Below are 19,242 nucleotides of genomic sequence, written 5' to 3'. Positions count from 1 at the left end.
TTGACTCCATTTGGCCAAGAATGAAATCGAAAAAGCATCATTTGGAATATTTTATTTGAATAATTTATTGTTTTTCATGCATTCCTTACTAATACGTTACAAACCGTATCCCTATGGTTCAGCTCATATCTTAAGGACAGGTCCTTCTCGGTAGCGTTGGGTAATTTCTCCTCATCTTCCGCTCCTATTATTAGTGGTGTACCTCAAGGCTCCATTCGGGGCCCACTTCTTTTTAACTTATATATGAGTCCATCGGGGAATATTATCAGGGCACACAATGTCTCTTTTCATTTATATGCTGATGATACCCAGTTGTACATTCCACTGAAAGCTGGTGACTCCATTTAGCCATTGTTGGACTGTCTGGACGACATTAAAAAATGGTTAACAAATAATTTCCTCCAACTTAATGAAGACAAAACCGAAATAATTGTTTTTGGCCCCCTGAGATTGAGAGATGGTCTCATTAATGAGCTTCGTAACCATTTCCCCTCGATTTCTTCCCAGGTTAGGAACCTTGGCATCATTCTGGACTCAGAATTATGCTTAACCAAGCAAATAAATTCAGTCGTTAAGAATAGTTTTTATCAACTACGGATTATTTCTAAACTTAAAACATTTTTGTCTTTCCAAGATTTGGAGAAAGTTATTCATGCTTTTATCACATCGCACTTAGATTACTGTAATTCATTGTACTTGGGTCTTCCTCTGTCATCTTTGGCTCTTCTGCAGATGCTTCAGAATGCAGCTGCAAGGCTGTTGACCAGGGCAAAGAAATTTGATCGTGTCACCCCAATTTTAGCATCGCTCCATTGGCTCCCGGTCCGTTTTAGGATTCAGTTTAAGATTCTGATGTTTGTTTTTAAAACTCTTAATGATCAAGCTCCTTCCTATCTCAAGGATCTTACACCACATTCATCGAACATTCATCTAAGATCTTCTGATAGGTTTCTTTTGCATGTCCCTCTTTCCCGGTTAAAAACAAAGCGGGATAGAGCTTTTTCAGTTGCTGTCCCTCGTCTATGGAATCAATTGCCACTGGACATCCGCCTTGCACCTTCTATTACCACTTTTAAAAAGAGGCTTAAAACATCTCTCTTCTCCCAGGCGTTTTAATCTAATTTTTACAAATTTTTACTATTGTTTATTGTCTGTTTTTATTTGGTTTTGTTCTGTTTTCTATTTTTACTTTCCTTACTCTGTTCAGCACTTTGGTCAGCTTTGCTGTGTGAAACGTGCTATATAAATAAAATTTACTTACTTACTTAATCACAGGTTTACCTTAATGCACTCGCTTCTACAGTATAGTAACAACGTACACATGGTTTTCTGTGGCAGGCGCTCCACATTAACAGATTTTACGTGTATAATCGTGGTGTGATATGGTGAAGTGTTCTGTAAGGAGACGTTTATCGAACATTTCTGGAAGGAGTCTGCAGTGTTAGCGGTTCCAGTAATAGTTCCTTTTTTTCTGGCGTGGGAAAGCTTTCAGGACAGGGCTTTGCGGTTTCTCAGTTATATGACAAGCTGTGTTTTTTTTTCCTAATTATTAACATTGAGAGAGAGTGAGAGAGAGTTTGTTAAGGGAACCATTGTTTATGCTTAAAGCTGCTATAATAAAGGTGATAAGAGGAACTAACTTGCTTTGCAGACGTTCCTCAACATTAATGTAATTATAAACAGATAAAAAGTATAGAGTGTTGTTTTGGTAGTGTTCACTAATTGATGTAGTTTAAGAGTATAACAATACACTACGGGTTATGCTGATATTGGAAAATAATCAACGTGGTGGCGGTAACAATTACTCTACTTTGCATCAGGCTGCATCGCACCATCTCATAGTTAATTATTTTCCTACAGCAGCACAACCCCAAGTGGTTTATTCCTTATATAATCTCTAAATTGTGTTAAATTGCACCACAGTACACTTTTCCGAGATAGGACAGGTATTACATATTTTTTTAAATAATTACACTGATTGGCTGATTAGATGTTAAAATCTAGTTGTTTACTAAAATATAATCGAAAATATAGTTTTACACAGATCCTAAATATGTGAGAGAGGTTTGTTTTGCTGGCATTTTGTACTAAACCTATAATAATATTGTCATACATAATGTGTATTGTGAAAATGTCTTCCAAGTATTTTTGATATATTGTACCATATTCACACCATAAATTAACCCCCCAAACCCCCCCCCCCCCCCCAGCTGGCATGAGGATATAGTGGTTTGTGGTGTGGCAAAAAGTTTCATAAAGATTTAATGAAGTAAACTCATGAATGAAGAGCTCATGAATCTGTTTGCTAGAATATCATGCATCAACCTCACATCAGCATCATTTGCTCTGTGCTTTCATGTTTCTTAGAGAAAATATGCTCCGTGCTCTCGAACCACGAAGTCCACATGGGCTCGAGCTTCCATATCTACTGCATCTTCAAGAAGGAATGCAACAGACTGATATACCAAGATGAAGTGTCTTTAAATTACAGCAGCCTGAACTCAACTGTGGTGATTATGCGCATCGTGAATCTAACTCGGACCACCACCTTCACGTGCAAATGTCGAAACGAGCCAGAACCCTGTGGCACCGACATCGTTCCGGGGTGTACGTATGCAGCGCTTCACTCAATGCATGGCAATGCTCATAAAAGTATATTTATCACAGTGATTTCAAGCCTGCTATTCTGTTTACTACACTCTTAGCAAAAGAGACTTTCTTTCTATATTTAAGGCTTCTTAGGATCTTAAAAGGGTTCTTGTTAGGAGTCCTTTCAGATAGAACCATCAAGGGACATTGCTAGGGTTCTAGATTTGACCTTGTGCTGTACTTATTAATTACATGGTTGTCCCAAGCCATCTATTCAGATTTGAAAGCACATATAAATGTAAAATTCATGTAAAAACACCCATTTTATCTTATCAGTATTATACGTAATATACACAATATAAAAAGTACTGGTGGGAATGGGGTTTGGGCATGGCTCTTGTTGGTATTTATTATTATTATTTTTAATAATTTAACACTCAGTCACTCACTAATTTTCAGCTTTTGGTTGATTTTGTTGCCCTTGTTCAACATAATCTCTGATCTCTTAAAAATGAAGTCAAACACTTAAAGCTTCAAAGTGGAAAAGGTGTTAGTAAAATATTTAGTCATCTAATATCTCGCGTACTTTTGTAATCAGTTTCAGTAAGGCTTTTGACAAAAAAACTGAAGAGAAGGGTTAACATCAAACGCTAAAGGAATACACTGAACTCATCTCTATCTACCAGATCTAAAACTATCATGGCCGGCCACTGAATTTTGTCAGTAGACATTTATGTGAGATACATATTATTGTAGAATTCACTTTGACCAGTGAATTCTTTCAAAATAAATATTTAAAAAAATAATGATTAAATGTCTATTGACAGAATTGGATTTAGCTCTAAATCTGTAAAAAAAAATATGAATCCTTTCATCCTACATTTTCAGAGAAAACAGCTCGTGCTTATCTGTTACACTATGTAATAGAATGGCTTTAATTGCACTTGAAAGCCACAAAACCTATGGGAAAGCATAAATAAACAAAACTCGCTTCAAGCTGCATTTCTCCAGTGGTGGGAAGTTGTCTCATAATATAATAAATGTATTATGTAAGACATTAAAATTCAAAAATTCTGCTGATACAGAGACTAGAGAATTGGTCAAGTATATATGATGTATTGTTATGCTAAATACTTTGGTAATACAGTAGCTACCAGATTAGTGTGAAGAGTTACAGAATGAAAATGTTGATTAAAGTAGACTGCAGGCTTTAATTATTACAAAGGTGCTACATGAACTGAAAACTTGATGGTGAATTTCAGGATTAAAAATAGGCCACTGCAGGAGTGTGATTATAGGGTGGCGTCTGTGAAAATAAATGTGATATGTACAGATACGTGCACATGCACACATGCACACACACACACACACACACACATAGACATGTATATACACATACAGATACACATGCACATAGACGTGCACATACATACACACATACATACACACATAGACATGTATATACACATACACCCAAATGCACATAAACATACACATAGAGACACATACACATGCTTACACACACACACATAGACATGTATATACACATACAGATACACCTACACATATACATATACATGCACACACACACACACACACACACACACACATACACACGGACAGGACATGCACATGCAGGTATACATGCATGTGTAATACGCCTCATGAACTTTTTCTGTCTTCATTTGTCAGATCCACCTGCCGTTCCACAGAACCTCACATGCATTCAGGAAGGAGAATTTGGCAAAGTAAACTGCACATGGAAAACAGGATGGGAAACGCACGTCAAGACCACATCACATCTGTGGTTAGTAAAGAGCTCTTTTTCTCGCCAGGATCTTAGGGTCAGTAATATGACATTATTCACGGCATGTACTCAAAATGAGCGGATCCACTGATCCAGTCACATGCACACACTTATATAATCCTCTCAGTTGTTAGTGTATATCATTACTTGTTTTGCAGGGTACAAGGAGCCTCTCCTGTACGTTATGGAAGTGTTGCAGTCCATGACGGGGCCCGTTCGGCCTTATTTCCTGTCTCAGGCACACAAAGCGACTTCTCGGTGTGGGTCCATGCAAATAACAGCCTTGGTTCTGCGAACTCCACTCTCCTCATCTTTTCGCTTCATGAGATAGGTGCAGTAGTTTTCAAATAGTTTGGAGTACGTATGACATTTTTCATTGTTGTGTCAGCTTGAAAACAAGAAAAAAGCAAGCTCGTTTGGATTAAGACTTTAGGGAAGGGTGATGTTCATACACACTTAAGGGTTCAAGATTTATGGGGTAGTTAAGTGTTTTAGCTTATTTCTCATGGGTAATCACTCTATTCCAGCGGACAACATTTTTGAAAAGTGTAGCGTTACATGACAATGTATTGAAAAGGTGTGGAAAGTTTTCAGGAGAAAAAGGCGAGAACCTCAACGTCAAACCATAATGTCCAGAAAAGTAACCTGATATTGTAAGCTGGGATGAAAATGTAGTATGTTCCCAGGCTGACCCCACTTCCTTCTGGTGTTCTGTTCATGTACAGTGAAACCGCTGAGCCCCAAGATCACGAAGGTGGAATGCTTTTCAAGACAATGCCAGCTCTATCCGGACAACACCCAAAACATTCAGCTGGTAGAGATCCGATATGAAGAACAACAGGATAGCTGGAACACCGTCTCATTCAACGTACGTACACATGAAGCACGCCGCTGCAATTTATAAACGATACACAACATACTCTCATTGATTCATTCATACCTTATTGATGTGTAAACCAGGGCCGAATGTTAAATGTGACTAGGGTGTGGTATTTGTGATGGTCTTTATAGTGTATCTACTTCAATTTACGTACACTTGCAGCACCTCGGTGCACTGTATTGCTTAAAACAAAAGAAATAATATAAAGACAGGCCATGAAATAGTCAAGGGCCCAGAATCAGAGGACCAGAATATCAAAAGAAATATCCATTTTCATGTAATGTAAATATCAGCTTGAGATATGTTTTTAAATCATGCCACCAGTTTATTTATAACTTGATTTTCAAGGAATATGAGTTATGTATGTTCTAGTGAATGGGTTGCATAATAACAAGTAAAGAGTGAGTCAATTAATGCATTTATTACAGCATTAGTTTTACTGCTTATCAGAGTGGGAGTTATTTTTTTTTGTTGTTGTTGCTGTATTTTTCTTTGATTAAAGTGTCCTTTGCTAAGTAGGAAAGCTATGAAACGGTTTGGTTTTAAATGATGTGTAGTTTCTACTGTAATAAGTACTAAGTGAACAATTTTGGATATATACAGTCCCCTCCCGAAAGTATTGGAACGGCAATGTCAATGCTTTTGCTATACAGTGAAGACATTTGGGTTTGAGAGCAAAAGATGAATATGAGAAGAGAGTTTAGAATTTCAGCTTTTATTTCCTGGTATTTATATGTAGATGCGTTAAACGTCATAGCACATTTTGTATCAGACCACCTGATTTGTAGGCAAGCAAAACCACTGGAACACGAGGCTGATGAGTGTGTCTTGTTGCCCAGGTGTGTCGTGTTGTCGTGTCGTGTCGAATGACTGTATAAACAATAAATAGCTCTGAAGATCAACTCTTGGTTTTAGCCTTCAGTTTCACCTGCATTTGTTTTTAGAAAGGATTAACCAATATGAAGACTAGAGAGCTGTCAATGGAAGAAAAAAAAAAAGCAAGTCATTTTGAAGCTGAGAAAATGGGGAAAATCAATCAGAGCCATTGCACAAGCACTGGGCATATTTGGAATGTCCTGAAAAAGAAAGAAATCACGGGTGTACTGACAACCAGACATCGAATGGGTCAGCCAAGGAAAATACCACCAGTTAATGACAGAAATGTGGTGAAAGCTGTGAAGAAAAACCCAAATACAACAGTCAGGGACATCACCACCAGACTACACAGGGCAGGGGTGAACGTATCACAAACCACCATTCGAAGAAGACTTCGAGAGCAGAAATGTAGAGGCTAGATGCAAACCACTCATTGGAAATTGCAAAGAAATACAGAGATGAGCCTCAAAAGTTTTGGAACCAAAATAAACCTCTAGCAAAGTGATGGAAAGGGCGAAGTGTGGAGAAAGAAAGGATCTGCTCATGATCCAAAACATACAAGCTCATCTATGAATCATGGCTTGGACATCGCATGGCTGCTTCTGGAATGGGCTCATTAATCTTCATTGATGATGACAGAAACATTCTTTTATAGAGAAATGTTTTGCAAAAAATGAACCTATCTATATTTAATAATGATAATTTTACCAGTTTTATCTTTAGTGTTTTTAGTGTAGCACATGAAAGCATTTACTGGCTTGAAACAAATCCTGAGAAAAGTGCATTAAACCGCTGACTTACTGGCAGTCCACAAACCTACTGATCAGATGAGTCTGTAGATTGCAAACCTTTGTGGGCTGATTCAGAACTAGACAGATAAATGTCAAGGGGTTTTCGCAATCCTCATGGTGTGACACAACTGCCAGACCTTTTGCATTGTGAAAATGATTGGGAGCTGTTTCATCATTTCTGTTTGTTTTTCATTTCCATGCAAACTTCAAAAGACAAACGCTGTTCTACATTTCCACTGTCAGTTTATAGACCAAAATATTTATACAGTTGAACAGTAATTGAAGGGGGGAAATAAAGCAGAGAGAGTCATGACAATAATAGTGGTGTTACATCTTTTAGTTGTGGTGCTTGAACAGTGCAGAACTGCAGCAAAGAGGAAATGTGACTGAGAAACTGTTTCAAAACTAAACTGAAACCAAACTGAAAAGGTGTGTTTAATGTACTTTAGTTGCAGACCTGAGGTGCAATATTTATAGGCATGTATACCACAGCGCGGTTGAATCCTCAAATCTGATTGGTCAGAAGCTGATAGCGGTTCTGATAGTAACGCTGGCTGTAAGTCAAAATACTTTATTAATGTGCTCATTCTAATAGGCTAGCATTTCAGAATGTACTGTTATAGGAAATTAATCAACGTCAGGTTAGTAATAGTAATTCTGCTTTACATCAGGCCACATCACACCACCCTGTCCTGTGATTATTTTCCTTTATATTGCGTAATAATTTAGGAATTGTTTGGCATACAGACTTACTTTAAATTGAATCTGGCCTCAGAGATCTGTGGTTTAATGAAGAAGAATTGCAAATCCAGTCCAATCGAAAATAAATGAGTGTTTGCACCCGTTTTGTCCAATAAAAATAATATAAATTACAAAGTACTTACTTAACTAGTAGTAACATAGTACTTAACATCTTCCAGTTAAGAACTATAGTTGAATTTTCCTATGCAAACATTCCTATTTATGCTATAGTCATGTGATGTACTTTGAGTATGTTGAGTGTAATTATTGATATGTACAAGTCTAGAGAGTGGTTTTTGTATGATGGAAAGCATTTTTATCTCTCTTCAGAACACCCCATCGACAAGGAACTGGACTATAACATCACTGAATCCGTATCACACGTACACATTTGAGGTCAGATGGAAACTGGGCCCAACAAGAGGTCTGTGGAGTGAGTGGACCCGGATCAAGAACAAGACCGATGAAGAAGGTGGTGATTAAAACCATACTGAGTCTTTTAGACTGTTCATCTGATTATAACTCAAAGGTTATATTTTCTTGACTCATTTAAAGCGTAGCTGTTTTAGTGATATACACTGTGAATTCAGGACTGGGGAGTGTAATGGAAACAGATCAAGAGATCGTGTTAGATCGTGTTAGATCATGTTAGATAAGTGCACATTCTGGCGTAGGTTTTTGGTTGATTTATTTTTTTTTTTTGTCAGAAGCACAGCTAAGTGTAGAGTCAGCATCATGCATGAAGGTGGAGGTGAAGGTGCTTGTTCTGTCTTTTTAGATCAATTACATCAGAAAGAATATTGGTACATGCATTGATGGGTTAAATGTAAAATGGTCAGCAATTGGCAGCACTTTCTAGTTTCTGGTATAATAGCTCCAGTGTCCCCGGTTCAATCGTGAGCTTTAGTTACTGTCTGTGTAGATGCTCACACGGGTTTCCTCTGAGTTCTCTAGTTTCCTCCCTCCTTCCAAAAACATAGCAGTAAGTGAAATTGGCCTTATGGGTGAATGTGTGTGCACGGTCCCCTGCGATAGACTGGCATCACATCCAGGGTGTATTCCTACTTTGTACCCAGTGTTCCCCTGATAGGCTCTGGATCCACCACCATGACCCTAACCATGAGAAAGGGTCATCTAAAAAGCTGGTTTATGCTCACATTGGCAGGTATATCAGTGTTGTTCTTAACAAAGGGCTTCTTGAGATGAAAAATAGCAGCTTACACAAAGTGTAACCAAAGCAACATCGGTTCCACTTCTCCTTTCTGATTGTGCTGGATAATTATCTAGATTATGTATCTAGATTTATTAACAACATACATTAGTTTTATCAATATTTCGCATAACGATGGCAAGGAGGATGCTTTGTGTTCCACACTGAATATCTCTTATTTGACATGTTGTAGCTTGAAACTTTCCATTAAATTACTTTTAAATCATGTCCTGTTGGTTGATAATAAAAAATTTTTTAAATCCTACATAGTCCAGACAAAATTCAAGAATAAACTTATCACATCTTGTTTGTTTGTTTTTTTGTTTTTTTTCTTTTCAATTTAGCTCCTGTAACGATGCTTGATGCGTGGTATATTGAAGAACCCTCACAAACAGGCAGCAAATCGTTCCAGTTATTTTGGAGGGCAAGTATTACACAGTTTATACATATATTAAATGCAATTGCTTTATTTTTCGAGCACATTGAAGAAGCTTTGTGCTTACGTACTCGGCAAATACTGTTACTGATTTGTTCACTTGCTCCAGAACGCCGCACTGCCCATCACATCACACGAATAAAGGTCAAACCACTACTGAGAAGTGACATGTATCATGCCGTCTGCATCCTTGTAACCGCTCTGTTAAAGCAAAACCTAAAAGGCTTTCAAGTTTCTGCTTACAAAAAAAAAAGGCTTTAGAGGAAATCACGATGTCAACTAAAGTCTTCCAGTGCTGCTTTTATGCCTTTAATGTTTATGCAAGCATCAGTATACGTAGAGTGAAAATGTATTGAGATCCACCAGTGCGAAAACATGATCTCTCTATTTTCTGTCACTGTTTGATTAGGATCTGGACAAATCAGAAGCCAGAGGAAAGATTCAGCAGTATATTGTGACAGTGATTGGAAAGGGAACCAGAAACACAACTGCTCTTCTTGGAAACAAAATCAACGTGTCCTGTTTTCCCTGCAATGTGTCCATTTCCGCTATGAACTCAAAAGGCCAGTCTCCTTCCCGACTCATTCAGCTGAAGCCTATAGGTAGGTCACATCCACTACATCTGCAAGTGCTAATGCATGTATATATCTGCAAGTAGATTAAGTATATAATAAAACACTTTGGGGGACTCCTGAGTGACGTGACAGAAAAGCGTTCTCTAGATCACGAGTTCAAATCCCAACATTACTATAGCCACCTGTGGCCAGGAAGCATGGCAGGGTGAGAGGAAAGGGATTAATGTTTCTCCTCCGTCAATCACAGCAATACTAACCAATCGTGAGCATCTGGAAGATCGTGTATGTGGAAGAGGGCAGATAGCGCTTTCCTCTGAGTGTGTTATACTGCCTTGAGACGCAGCATGAGCAGCAGTTTGAAAGGATGCGGATGGCTGGCTACATGTATCTTGGAGGAAGCAGATGTTAGCCTTCAGTCTCCCTGTTTGGTAGCTGTCGCATGTGTGCCACTATAGGAAAATAATCACTAGTGGGCTGGTGTGTGTGACAGACTTAGAAGTCGACCAAGGAGAAGGAAGACAGAGGCAGGCTTTATTACTTTTATCTTCCAGGTCTCAGAGCGACACGGACACAGATGCGCACGCACGCACGCACGCACACACATGCTCAGCTCGTGCTTGTTGTCATGTTCCCTCTCTCGAGGCGCGTGCCTTTCCCTCTTTTATCCTCGCCTCACTGCTACAGAGAATATTCATTAGTAAAAATTCCCCACAGGTCTGCACTCCTTACCACTCTCCGGCTCTGTCCTCCGTTCACAAATCGGCGCTCGTCTACGCCTCCGCCTCCACAGTGTGATTCAGTCCAACATAATGATGACAACTTTCTATTTTTTAATGAATGAGTTTTGCATTATGAGTTTTTCACCATTTGTATTTGTGCATTGTTGAGTAAGTATTTAGGTGCCATCGAACTTCAGAGGGTGTCAATGAGAAAATATTAAAAAGAGAGTCACTTCTGGTGAGCTTTTGATCCAGAGATCAGCTCTCAAGTGGTGTGCAAGTTAGACGTGTGCAATGGGACTAAAAAAGTGTTGTTTTTTTACTCTCATAGCGGCAGTAAAAAATTTAGTAGGCCTAAAGAAAGATAATGCATTTCCAACAACGCTCAGTACAACTCCTAAACAACTTAAATAAATAGACTACAACTGACACAAATCAGGTAGCTCAAGTTTAAGCCCATTTTACACCAGTAGTGACATTGCATGGCACAGCTCAGCCTGTAAACCTTTTATGTTTTGATTATGTGGAGTGTTTGCCATTTAAGTCCCTGTTAAGGATCTACTTCTATAGAAAAATGTATTAGAGCGAGCTTGTGATTTATACTAATAACTATTGGGAAAGCTGCTGTTATAGAAAATTACTCAACACCTTCTAACCATTTGAGAACTTAACAGCTCTGTGGTATAAACATGGTATGAACACGTAAATGCTTCTGGATTTCAAAGAAACCTGAGCAGGTTGTTGTACTCTTGTGGTTTTGCAGCTCTTCTTCCCTACAAGGTGTCACACACTCGTGTGAATAATCACACTGTCGCCCTCACCTGGCCGACGCCTGGAAGTGCAGATGCGGTCACAGAGTTCTTGATAGAGTGGTTTCCTGTGGGACGGAAACATTCACTTCAGTGGACCAGAGTGGAGCGGCACCTGAACACAGCATATATTACTGGTCAGTATGTCTAGTAGGTGTTCTTCAGAATATCTACAAAAAAGTTACACTAAAACTGTTTTTAATGTGGTTTTAAATGCTTATCGCTGTGCTTCCCTCAAAGGACTTTGGGACTTGGGACAAAGGACTTTCCCTCAAAGGACTATGGGAATATAGTCATATAGGAATATTATTATTTATCTTTAAAGGAATTTGTTACATCATTTCTGCCATGGGGGAAGAAAAATGAGCCTGCACAGTAAATCATGTTTGACAGTGTATAGAGTCGTGGGGTCATCGCAGCACTTTTTTTATGCACTGTAAATTTGGAAAGACTATCTAAAATGTTTTCCATTGGTATTGGATGTAATAACTGTTGCTGTCCAACATTGGAACAGAAATGGGTTATGTTTTAGCAGGTGCAAGAAAAACTTTAATTCCTAACAACAACAAAAAATCACCATAGTTTACTCTGGATTCGTAACTCATAATAATCAACAGAAATAAAAGTGACTCAGAAAGAAGTTAAACATTTTAATAATTACTACTGAAATAATCATTGTATATCCAGACTAGTCAATGCTATCAATGCTGTTAGGATATCAATAAATAAGTGGTTAGTCTGTTGTTTACGTGATGTTTATAGTTCTGTTTACACTTACACGTTCTCGCTTGCATGACCTTCTGGTGAAGCTGTATGTTTCGGCCTACTCTTAAAAGATGAAAAATTTAAATAATTTAAATATTCCATAACTCCTCAGCCTACATGAATAAAACTATATGAGTCTGAAATAGATATTGTTATTTTAGGTAATGGGATACATTACATTTAGTGCAATGTCAGATGGGCTGGATACAAAAAAGAAAAGAAAAAAAGCAATTTAGTAGACGTATATGGTATGAAGGTACATCCTGAATGCACAAATGGATTGAACATAATGTGTATCTTCTACAAAACAGAACAGATTGCAAATCATTACAAAAACAAATCTACACAAAATCGTAATAATATATAGAATTAGACCGGAAAATCTATATAGTTTGCATGTAAAAGTACTTACATAACTATTCATCCCTGTTACTGTGAAGCCCCTAAATTATTTAATTTGAAAAGAGATGTGGTTACAGTGTCAAATTTGTACCTTGCTAATGAAGAATACATATCATTAACACATATTTATCAGTAAGCTGAGTTTATAGCCATGACTTTATTGCTCTATTTTGCCCCCTAGTGGAATAACAGAGACATGAATCTCACAGAGTCATGGGACTTTAAATCTCCTGCCATATGTAGCATTTGGTTTTAAAAAAAATAAATAAATAAAAAAACAGACATGGCACATGTTTTTATTAAAGTCCGTTTGTTTCTGCTCTCCCTCTGTTTGTCTCTGTCTTTAAATATGTGGTGTGCTCAGGTTTGCAGCCTGCAGAGTGCTATGAAGGTGCAGTGGTCTATCTACACTCATCTGGGACAAAAAAAGCCATCTTCAACAGGATCTCTACCTGGCAGACAGGTGCGAGAGTCACTCCTTTAAGAACTGCTCATTACGTGAGAGAAACAGGCCTGAAAATAACACTCTTTTTGATCCCACAGCTCCACAACAGAGTCCTGTGCCTAGCGTCGTGGTGAAGAGTGAAAGCGTGGAGGTCAAATGGAGTGAGATCCCACCAAATAAGAGAGGAGGCTGTCTGGACCACTACACCATCTACCTGAAGGATTCGGCGAACAAAATTCAGAATTACAGTAAGAAACGAAACGTGTATCGTATATAATGCTGTGTAATGTCATCGTCTGGCTAGCATTGTGATTTCATCAGGCACGCAGCATCCTGTGGAGCGTACACTCTAAAGAAAAGGGTTCAAGGGTTTTTCTCTCACAAAAGAATCATGTTAGGAAGCTAAAAACAAAGAAGAACCCTTAAGGAAGCCTTTGTCTAATAATGTTGGGGAGATGAATATTAAGCTATGTTAAGAAACACTTTTTAACTTTTTTTCACCTTTTTAAATATTGTATATGCTTTGAACTTAATTCTATTGTTTTCCTAATACCCAGACACAGGCATGTTCATTTGCATAATGTGCAGTTATTATTGATTGTATAAGTTACTAAAGAAGCACTGTGTTGTAGGTGTCCCATACAATCACAGAGAGTTTACCATCAGTGGCTTGATGCTGGGACATAAATACACACTGTGGGTCTCAGCCTGGACTACAGCAGGAGAAAGTCCTGTAGAACACGAGCACCTGTTCAAACACACCAGAGAAACATTAGGTATGAACAGATTATGTCCTAAATCCGTGTGTGTGTGTGTGTGTGTGTGTGTGTGTGTGTGTGTGTGTGTGTGTGTGTGTGTGTGTGTGTGTGTGTGTGTGTGTGTGTGTGTGTGTGTGTGTGTGTGTGTGTGTGTGTGTGTGTGTGTGTTATGGACGGCTGTGGCTAAGGTGGTAGAGCAGATTGTCCACTAATCGTAGGCTTGGCGGTTCGATTCCCGGCCCACATGACTTCACATACTGAAGTGTCCATGGGCAAGACACTGAACCCCAAGTTGCTCCCAATGGCAAGTTAGCACCTTGCATGGCAGCTCTACTACCATTGGTGTGTGTGTGAGTGTGTGTGAATGGGTGAATGAGACACAGTGTAAAGCGCTTTGGAACCACTAGGGTTAAAAAAGTGCTATATAAGTGCAGACCATTTATATATATTCACTGGTCAGACTGATTTGAGCTGACAGGAAGGCTGCCTACAGTAACTCAGTAACCACTCTTTACAACACAAGAGCGTCTCAGAATGCACGGAACATCAAACCTTGTGGTGGACGGGCAACAACAGCGGATGACCACATCGGGTTCCACTGTTTTCAGCCAAATACAGGAATCTGAGGCTACAGTCGGACAGTTGAACCTGTATTCATGAACCTGTGCCCACTGTAGCCTCATATTCCTGTTCTTGTCTGCTTGATTGTTTTCTCTTTGTGTTCATTTTTGTCCTTTAGTCAAAAACAGCCTAGAATATGGAACAATACTAAGTGTTTCAGTGAGAACATTTTGATTAAATCACATATTTTTTTTAAAGGAAAAGTTTTAATGCTGTAATATCAGGTCAAAGCCGTTCCAACCCATTTTGCTTGACCAACAAAAGGCAGCTTTATACCTGTCTCACCAACCTGTTCCACTTCAGTCCTCACATCATTAATTGTCTTTCTTTGTCAGATGCGAAACCCCTGGCTCAGCTCATCCCAGTGGGAAGTGCTGTTTTCCTCACCTGTCTGTGTCTCCTGTGCTTATGTCAGTTCTCTTCAGTACACAGAAGGTAAGAATGCAAGAAACAACAACCAAAAAACACACCATATGTAGTCAGGTGTCCACATACTTTTGGCCATATAGTGTATATAATAAAAGAACACACTTGTTTGATTTAAGAAGCACTTTGTTGTTGTTTATTTCATCTTGCAGAATTTCAAGATGTTGTCACTGCCTAATGCCGAGCATCGTCCCAGATCCTGCAAACAGCAAATGGGCAAAAGAGTGCACAAGAGAGAAGGTACAGGCATAATGAATACTCTTTATTTATACGTATATACTACGCATACTACGTATTTTGTAATTGGTGAAGGCAGACATTTTTCTGTTCTGACACATTCCTCTATAATACACACAGTTCTAGTACATCATTTACAGCAGGGGTTCCCAAACTTTTCCAGGGCAAGGCCCCCCAAATGGCATTAACATTTGACCGAGGCCCCCCTTTTGCAAGATGTCTTTAAAACACATTAAAAATACAGACTTCTGAATATATCCCCTTTTTTATTATTAATAATTACATCTTACATCTTTACATTACATTAGGAATTGCTTGTGTGTGTGTGTGTGTGTGTGTGTGGTTGTCTGAGAGTGAGAAAGAGAAAACATACTAGTGGGAGGGATGGGCACACCAAATTGTTGAGGCCCCACGGGCGCCCCCTGGTGGCCCCCACTTTGAAAACCACTGATTTACAGCACCAGGGTCAGGTCTTCATAGCACAATAGTATTAATTATGAGGATAAATAATCATAAATAAATCATGTGTAAGCACTCTTCACTGTTGTGATGATGTTACGGTGCAGGAGCATCACAGACATTTTGACAGTAGGTGCCTGGTTTTAAACTGAACTGTTTCGTTATGACACGTAGATAACCAACGACATGATAAAAGCGCGACATTAACTGGGAGGAAACCGCACTTAACAGTCACTCCTTACGCAGCATGATATATGCAGGATGTACATTTTTTTTAAAAAAATTGACATTTTGGTGAAATATTATTATTGGTTTCTTAAAGTTGTGTCAACGTTATTGGTAGGAGAAAAAATAAAACAGTTGGGCTCAAAAATCATCATTTTTTTTTTTTTTTGGCTGTTTTCATGAATTTAAGCACAGGATTTCCCAGACCACCACTTTATTTTTTTATTTGTTTGTTTGTTTGTTTGTTTTTCTGTTCAAAAATGAAAGGTATTACTATATTGACTACAGAGTTGATCTTTAGTTCCTGGTACTCAAAGGATTTGGTCAAAATACCTACAATGCTACAATGATTTATGTCAGTATCAGCTAGATATGATTCATTATCTCTAGATAAACTGATAATGAACCGCTCTGAGGTTTGAGGTCTGACTAGAGGTAGCAATTATGGCAGCAATAGAGGTCTGCACTTATATGGTGCTTTTCTCCAAAGCGCTTTACACTGTGTCTCATTCACACATACACTCACACACCAATAGTAGCGGTAGCAAAGCTGCCATGCAAGGCCATCGAGAGCATCTTGGGGTTAAGTGTCTTGCCCAAGGACACTTCGGTATGTGGAGTCACGTGGGCCGGGAATCAAACCGCTCTACCACCTGATCCACAGCAGTAGCAGTTACAATTTTTGACACGTTGCTACAATACTTAAAACCATGCTTTTGAGCAGAAGTCAGACCGCAAACAAAATTCACCCGGCGGAAATGTCACTTCTTTGAAAGGGAAAGAATGCAGGATGTGAAAGATGAACATGTGCTTCTGGCAGTAGTTGCTTTCACTTTGTGGTGAAACAAGTGGATGAGACTGTGGGCTTTTTTGTAAGTAAAAAATGGAGGAGTTGCTATTAGTTGAAATAGTGCCAATCTCATCCAACGACAGACTTTTGGTAAAATTCTGGGGGGGTTGGGGTTGCCTCTACCTGCCTACTGTTGGCATCTCTGCATTATAGTCACTTCTGTTAGTATTTCACCTTTATGATAGACTTTGCAGGTGTTCAGCGTGGTCTGGCTTGTACTATCATTCCTCTTCTCCACACAGGGTGAGATGAAACTGCAGCTGCACCTCAGCGACTCCAGCATGAGTGAAGAGGAGCCGAATACAGTGGAGGTGGAGGAATTTCCCCAGGAGAAATTACCTGAAGACGAGCCAGTCTCCACCGAGGAAACACTACACCCAGTCAACCCGCAGGACGAATCGACACCGTATCAACATAACATCACCAGCTCTTACCTCAAAAGTTTCTCCAACGAGTCAAGCAGCTCGGACGCCACCCAGGCCTCCAGGAGCACAGACATTACCGTGGATTACATTTCTACTCACGGAGTGATGAGTGGAGGAGAGGATGATGATGATGATGGTGACGAAGAGCACGAGGCGTTTGACTTCTTCCCCTGCCCCAAGAGCCCCTTCCTGGAGCCGCTCATATCCTTCGGAGGAAAATTGACTCTGGACTCAGTGAAAATAGACTGCAGTGATTTCTTAGATTGTGCATGAACCTCTGTGTTAATGACTGTTAAGAAAATCGTTACGATGCATAAATTTGTCATCCTCATGATGTTTTTTAAGCAAACTGTCCTTTTTTAACCAGTTAACACTAACACCTGATCAGTATGTTCATGTTAATTATAAAACATCACTCAATTATACAATTATGTGTTTATAATGATATTTTAGGTCATGTCATTCCTTACGTCATGTTTTCAGAGCTTTAATACGAGGTTGTTTTTTTTAAGCCTTCACAACTTACCTCAGTTTTTGCTATTATGCAGGTGTAAATACTTTTGTACATAATAATTTGTGAATTTCTGACTAAAAGCCTCAATGATTTTTGAACTCAGCAGTCATGCCCGTTTTTTGTTGTCGTTGTTGTTGTTTTGTGTAATTATTAAATGATGGACTTTCCAAATAATTTTATACCTCGTCATATAGTTTGTGCAGAACTTTTAGTCAGGAAACAGAAAATGTTTGAAAGACTGACAAGCAATGATCTATTGTTACGAGTCCTGCTCAGTTAAGATTAACACTGCAGTCAATTAGTCCGCGAAAGCCCTATTCGATCTGGATTACTTTTACATGTGGTGGTGGGGTAATGAAATTATTCATTACTAACTGGAGAAGCAATCACTCTTTTCTGTCATCTCCCATCGAAAGTAAAATGAAAAATAATAGCTGCAAGCAGCACTGGCGGATTCCTCCTCAAGATTGCGGACCGTTTTAAACTTGACACGGTAGAGAAATGTATCCCAATGATACATCATTTCGGTGCATTTGGATCAATGGCAGATTTTAAGTTCATTTTTGTAGTTTTCCACAAATGATCATCGTAGCGAAAAATCCCTCGTGCGGACATCGTGGGTTCTTGAGTCTTTTTGTTCCCCATGAGCAACGAGACCAACTTTCAGACACTTCGGCCTGGCAGGGTCGAAATGCCATCATTTTAAATGTGTCAACTTTGAGGCGTGGCCTGTAGCGCCACCTATACTGATCAGACCCATACTTTCTGAGAAGTGTAGGTCTAATCTCTAGTTTCAGTGCACCACAGTAGAACATTGACCAAGCTTCATGGTTCTGAAAAGAAGACTTACTGTTTCTGTTAGCATTAGCTGTGGAAGAATCAGCCACAGAATGTCTGCCTAATAGACAGTCAGCCCACCCTTTCCAGAAAGCCATGGATGCGTGCGCGTGGCCCCAAGCTCGCACACGTGTAAAGGGCCTGAGGAGTCAGTGAGAATTTTGAAGCACGTGTGCGGAGGAACGGAGACATCCACTGGTAGAGTGCATTAGCATTTCGCTGAGCATGAGCATTAATCTCTTTTTCATCTTACATTCACCCATTTCTCAGATTTGTTACTCAACCTTGTCAAGCGTCTTCTTATGAACTGGTGATTGAATCGGAGTATCCGTTTTATGACTAGCAGATGTGTAAAGCATTATTTTAGCTTTTAATGTCATTGTTTTTGGAGATATGAGGTTGCCATTGCACACGATAACATACTGTAGTGTCGTCTTTGTGTGTGGCAAGTCCATTGGTTATTGTTCCATTGATTTATGGACACAAGAAATATGTGCAACAGTTGTCAAATCCCCAATAGGTTAACAGTTCGACCAATCTGATTCCTTATTGCTTATCACCCTATAAAAAGACATGTATCCCACACGTATGTACCACAGTTCAAGTCAATCAGACCTACGGTTCATGAGGAGAAGGTTTTTGTAGTTTTGGACAAATGACACAGCGAGGAGTAGCTTTTAAGCTAACGTTCATTTGGGTTAGACTAGACTAGACTAGACTAGACTGAAACGGCTAAAAACGTCTACAGTTTTCAGTGACAAAAACGTCAATAGTTTTCATAGAGTAAAACTAGAATAAAATACTTGCGTTTTCTTTGACGAAGATAAGACTAAAATGCCCAGGGG

At 39.1% G+C, this 19,242-nt stretch overlaps 1 protein-coding gene across 1 annotated transcript in view; it reads left to right on the top strand.

The window, feature by feature from the left end:
* il12rb2 (interleukin 12 receptor, beta 2a) overlaps positions 1–17,852 on the top strand; it is a 19,773-nt gene extending 1,921 nt beyond the window's left edge. The window contains exons 3-16 of the mRNA XM_053636636.1: positions 2,368–2,607; positions 4,282–4,396; positions 4,555–4,727; positions 5,122–5,264; positions 8,015–8,156; positions 9,239–9,318; positions 9,740–9,932; positions 11,388–11,570; positions 12,965–13,063; positions 13,144–13,293; positions 13,678–13,821; positions 14,760–14,859; positions 15,003–15,090; positions 16,864–17,852. Of these exons, the coding sequence (XP_053492611.1) occupies positions 2,368–2,607; positions 4,282–4,396; positions 4,555–4,727; positions 5,122–5,264; positions 8,015–8,156; positions 9,239–9,318; positions 9,740–9,932; positions 11,388–11,570; positions 12,965–13,063; positions 13,144–13,293; positions 13,678–13,821; positions 14,760–14,859; positions 15,003–15,090; positions 16,864–17,319 (2,306 nt within the window). The 3' untranslated portion in view covers positions 17,320–17,852. The remainder of the gene's footprint in view (positions 1–2,367; positions 2,608–4,281; positions 4,397–4,554; positions 4,728–5,121; positions 5,265–8,014; positions 8,157–9,238; positions 9,319–9,739; positions 9,933–11,387; positions 11,571–12,964; positions 13,064–13,143; positions 13,294–13,677; positions 13,822–14,759; positions 14,860–15,002; positions 15,091–16,863) is intronic.
* The last annotated feature ends 1,390 nt before the right edge of the window (positions 17,853–19,242 follow it).

Source organism: Ictalurus furcatus, chromosome 11, assembly GCF_023375685.1.
Source record: "Ictalurus furcatus strain D&B chromosome 11, Billie_1.0, whole genome shotgun sequence".
Classification (NCBI taxonomy): domain Eukaryota; kingdom Metazoa; phylum Chordata; class Actinopteri; order Siluriformes; family Ictaluridae; genus Ictalurus; species Ictalurus furcatus.
Note: the sequence above shows the minus strand (reverse complement) of the source record. Positions and strands in the feature narration are given on the sequence as shown.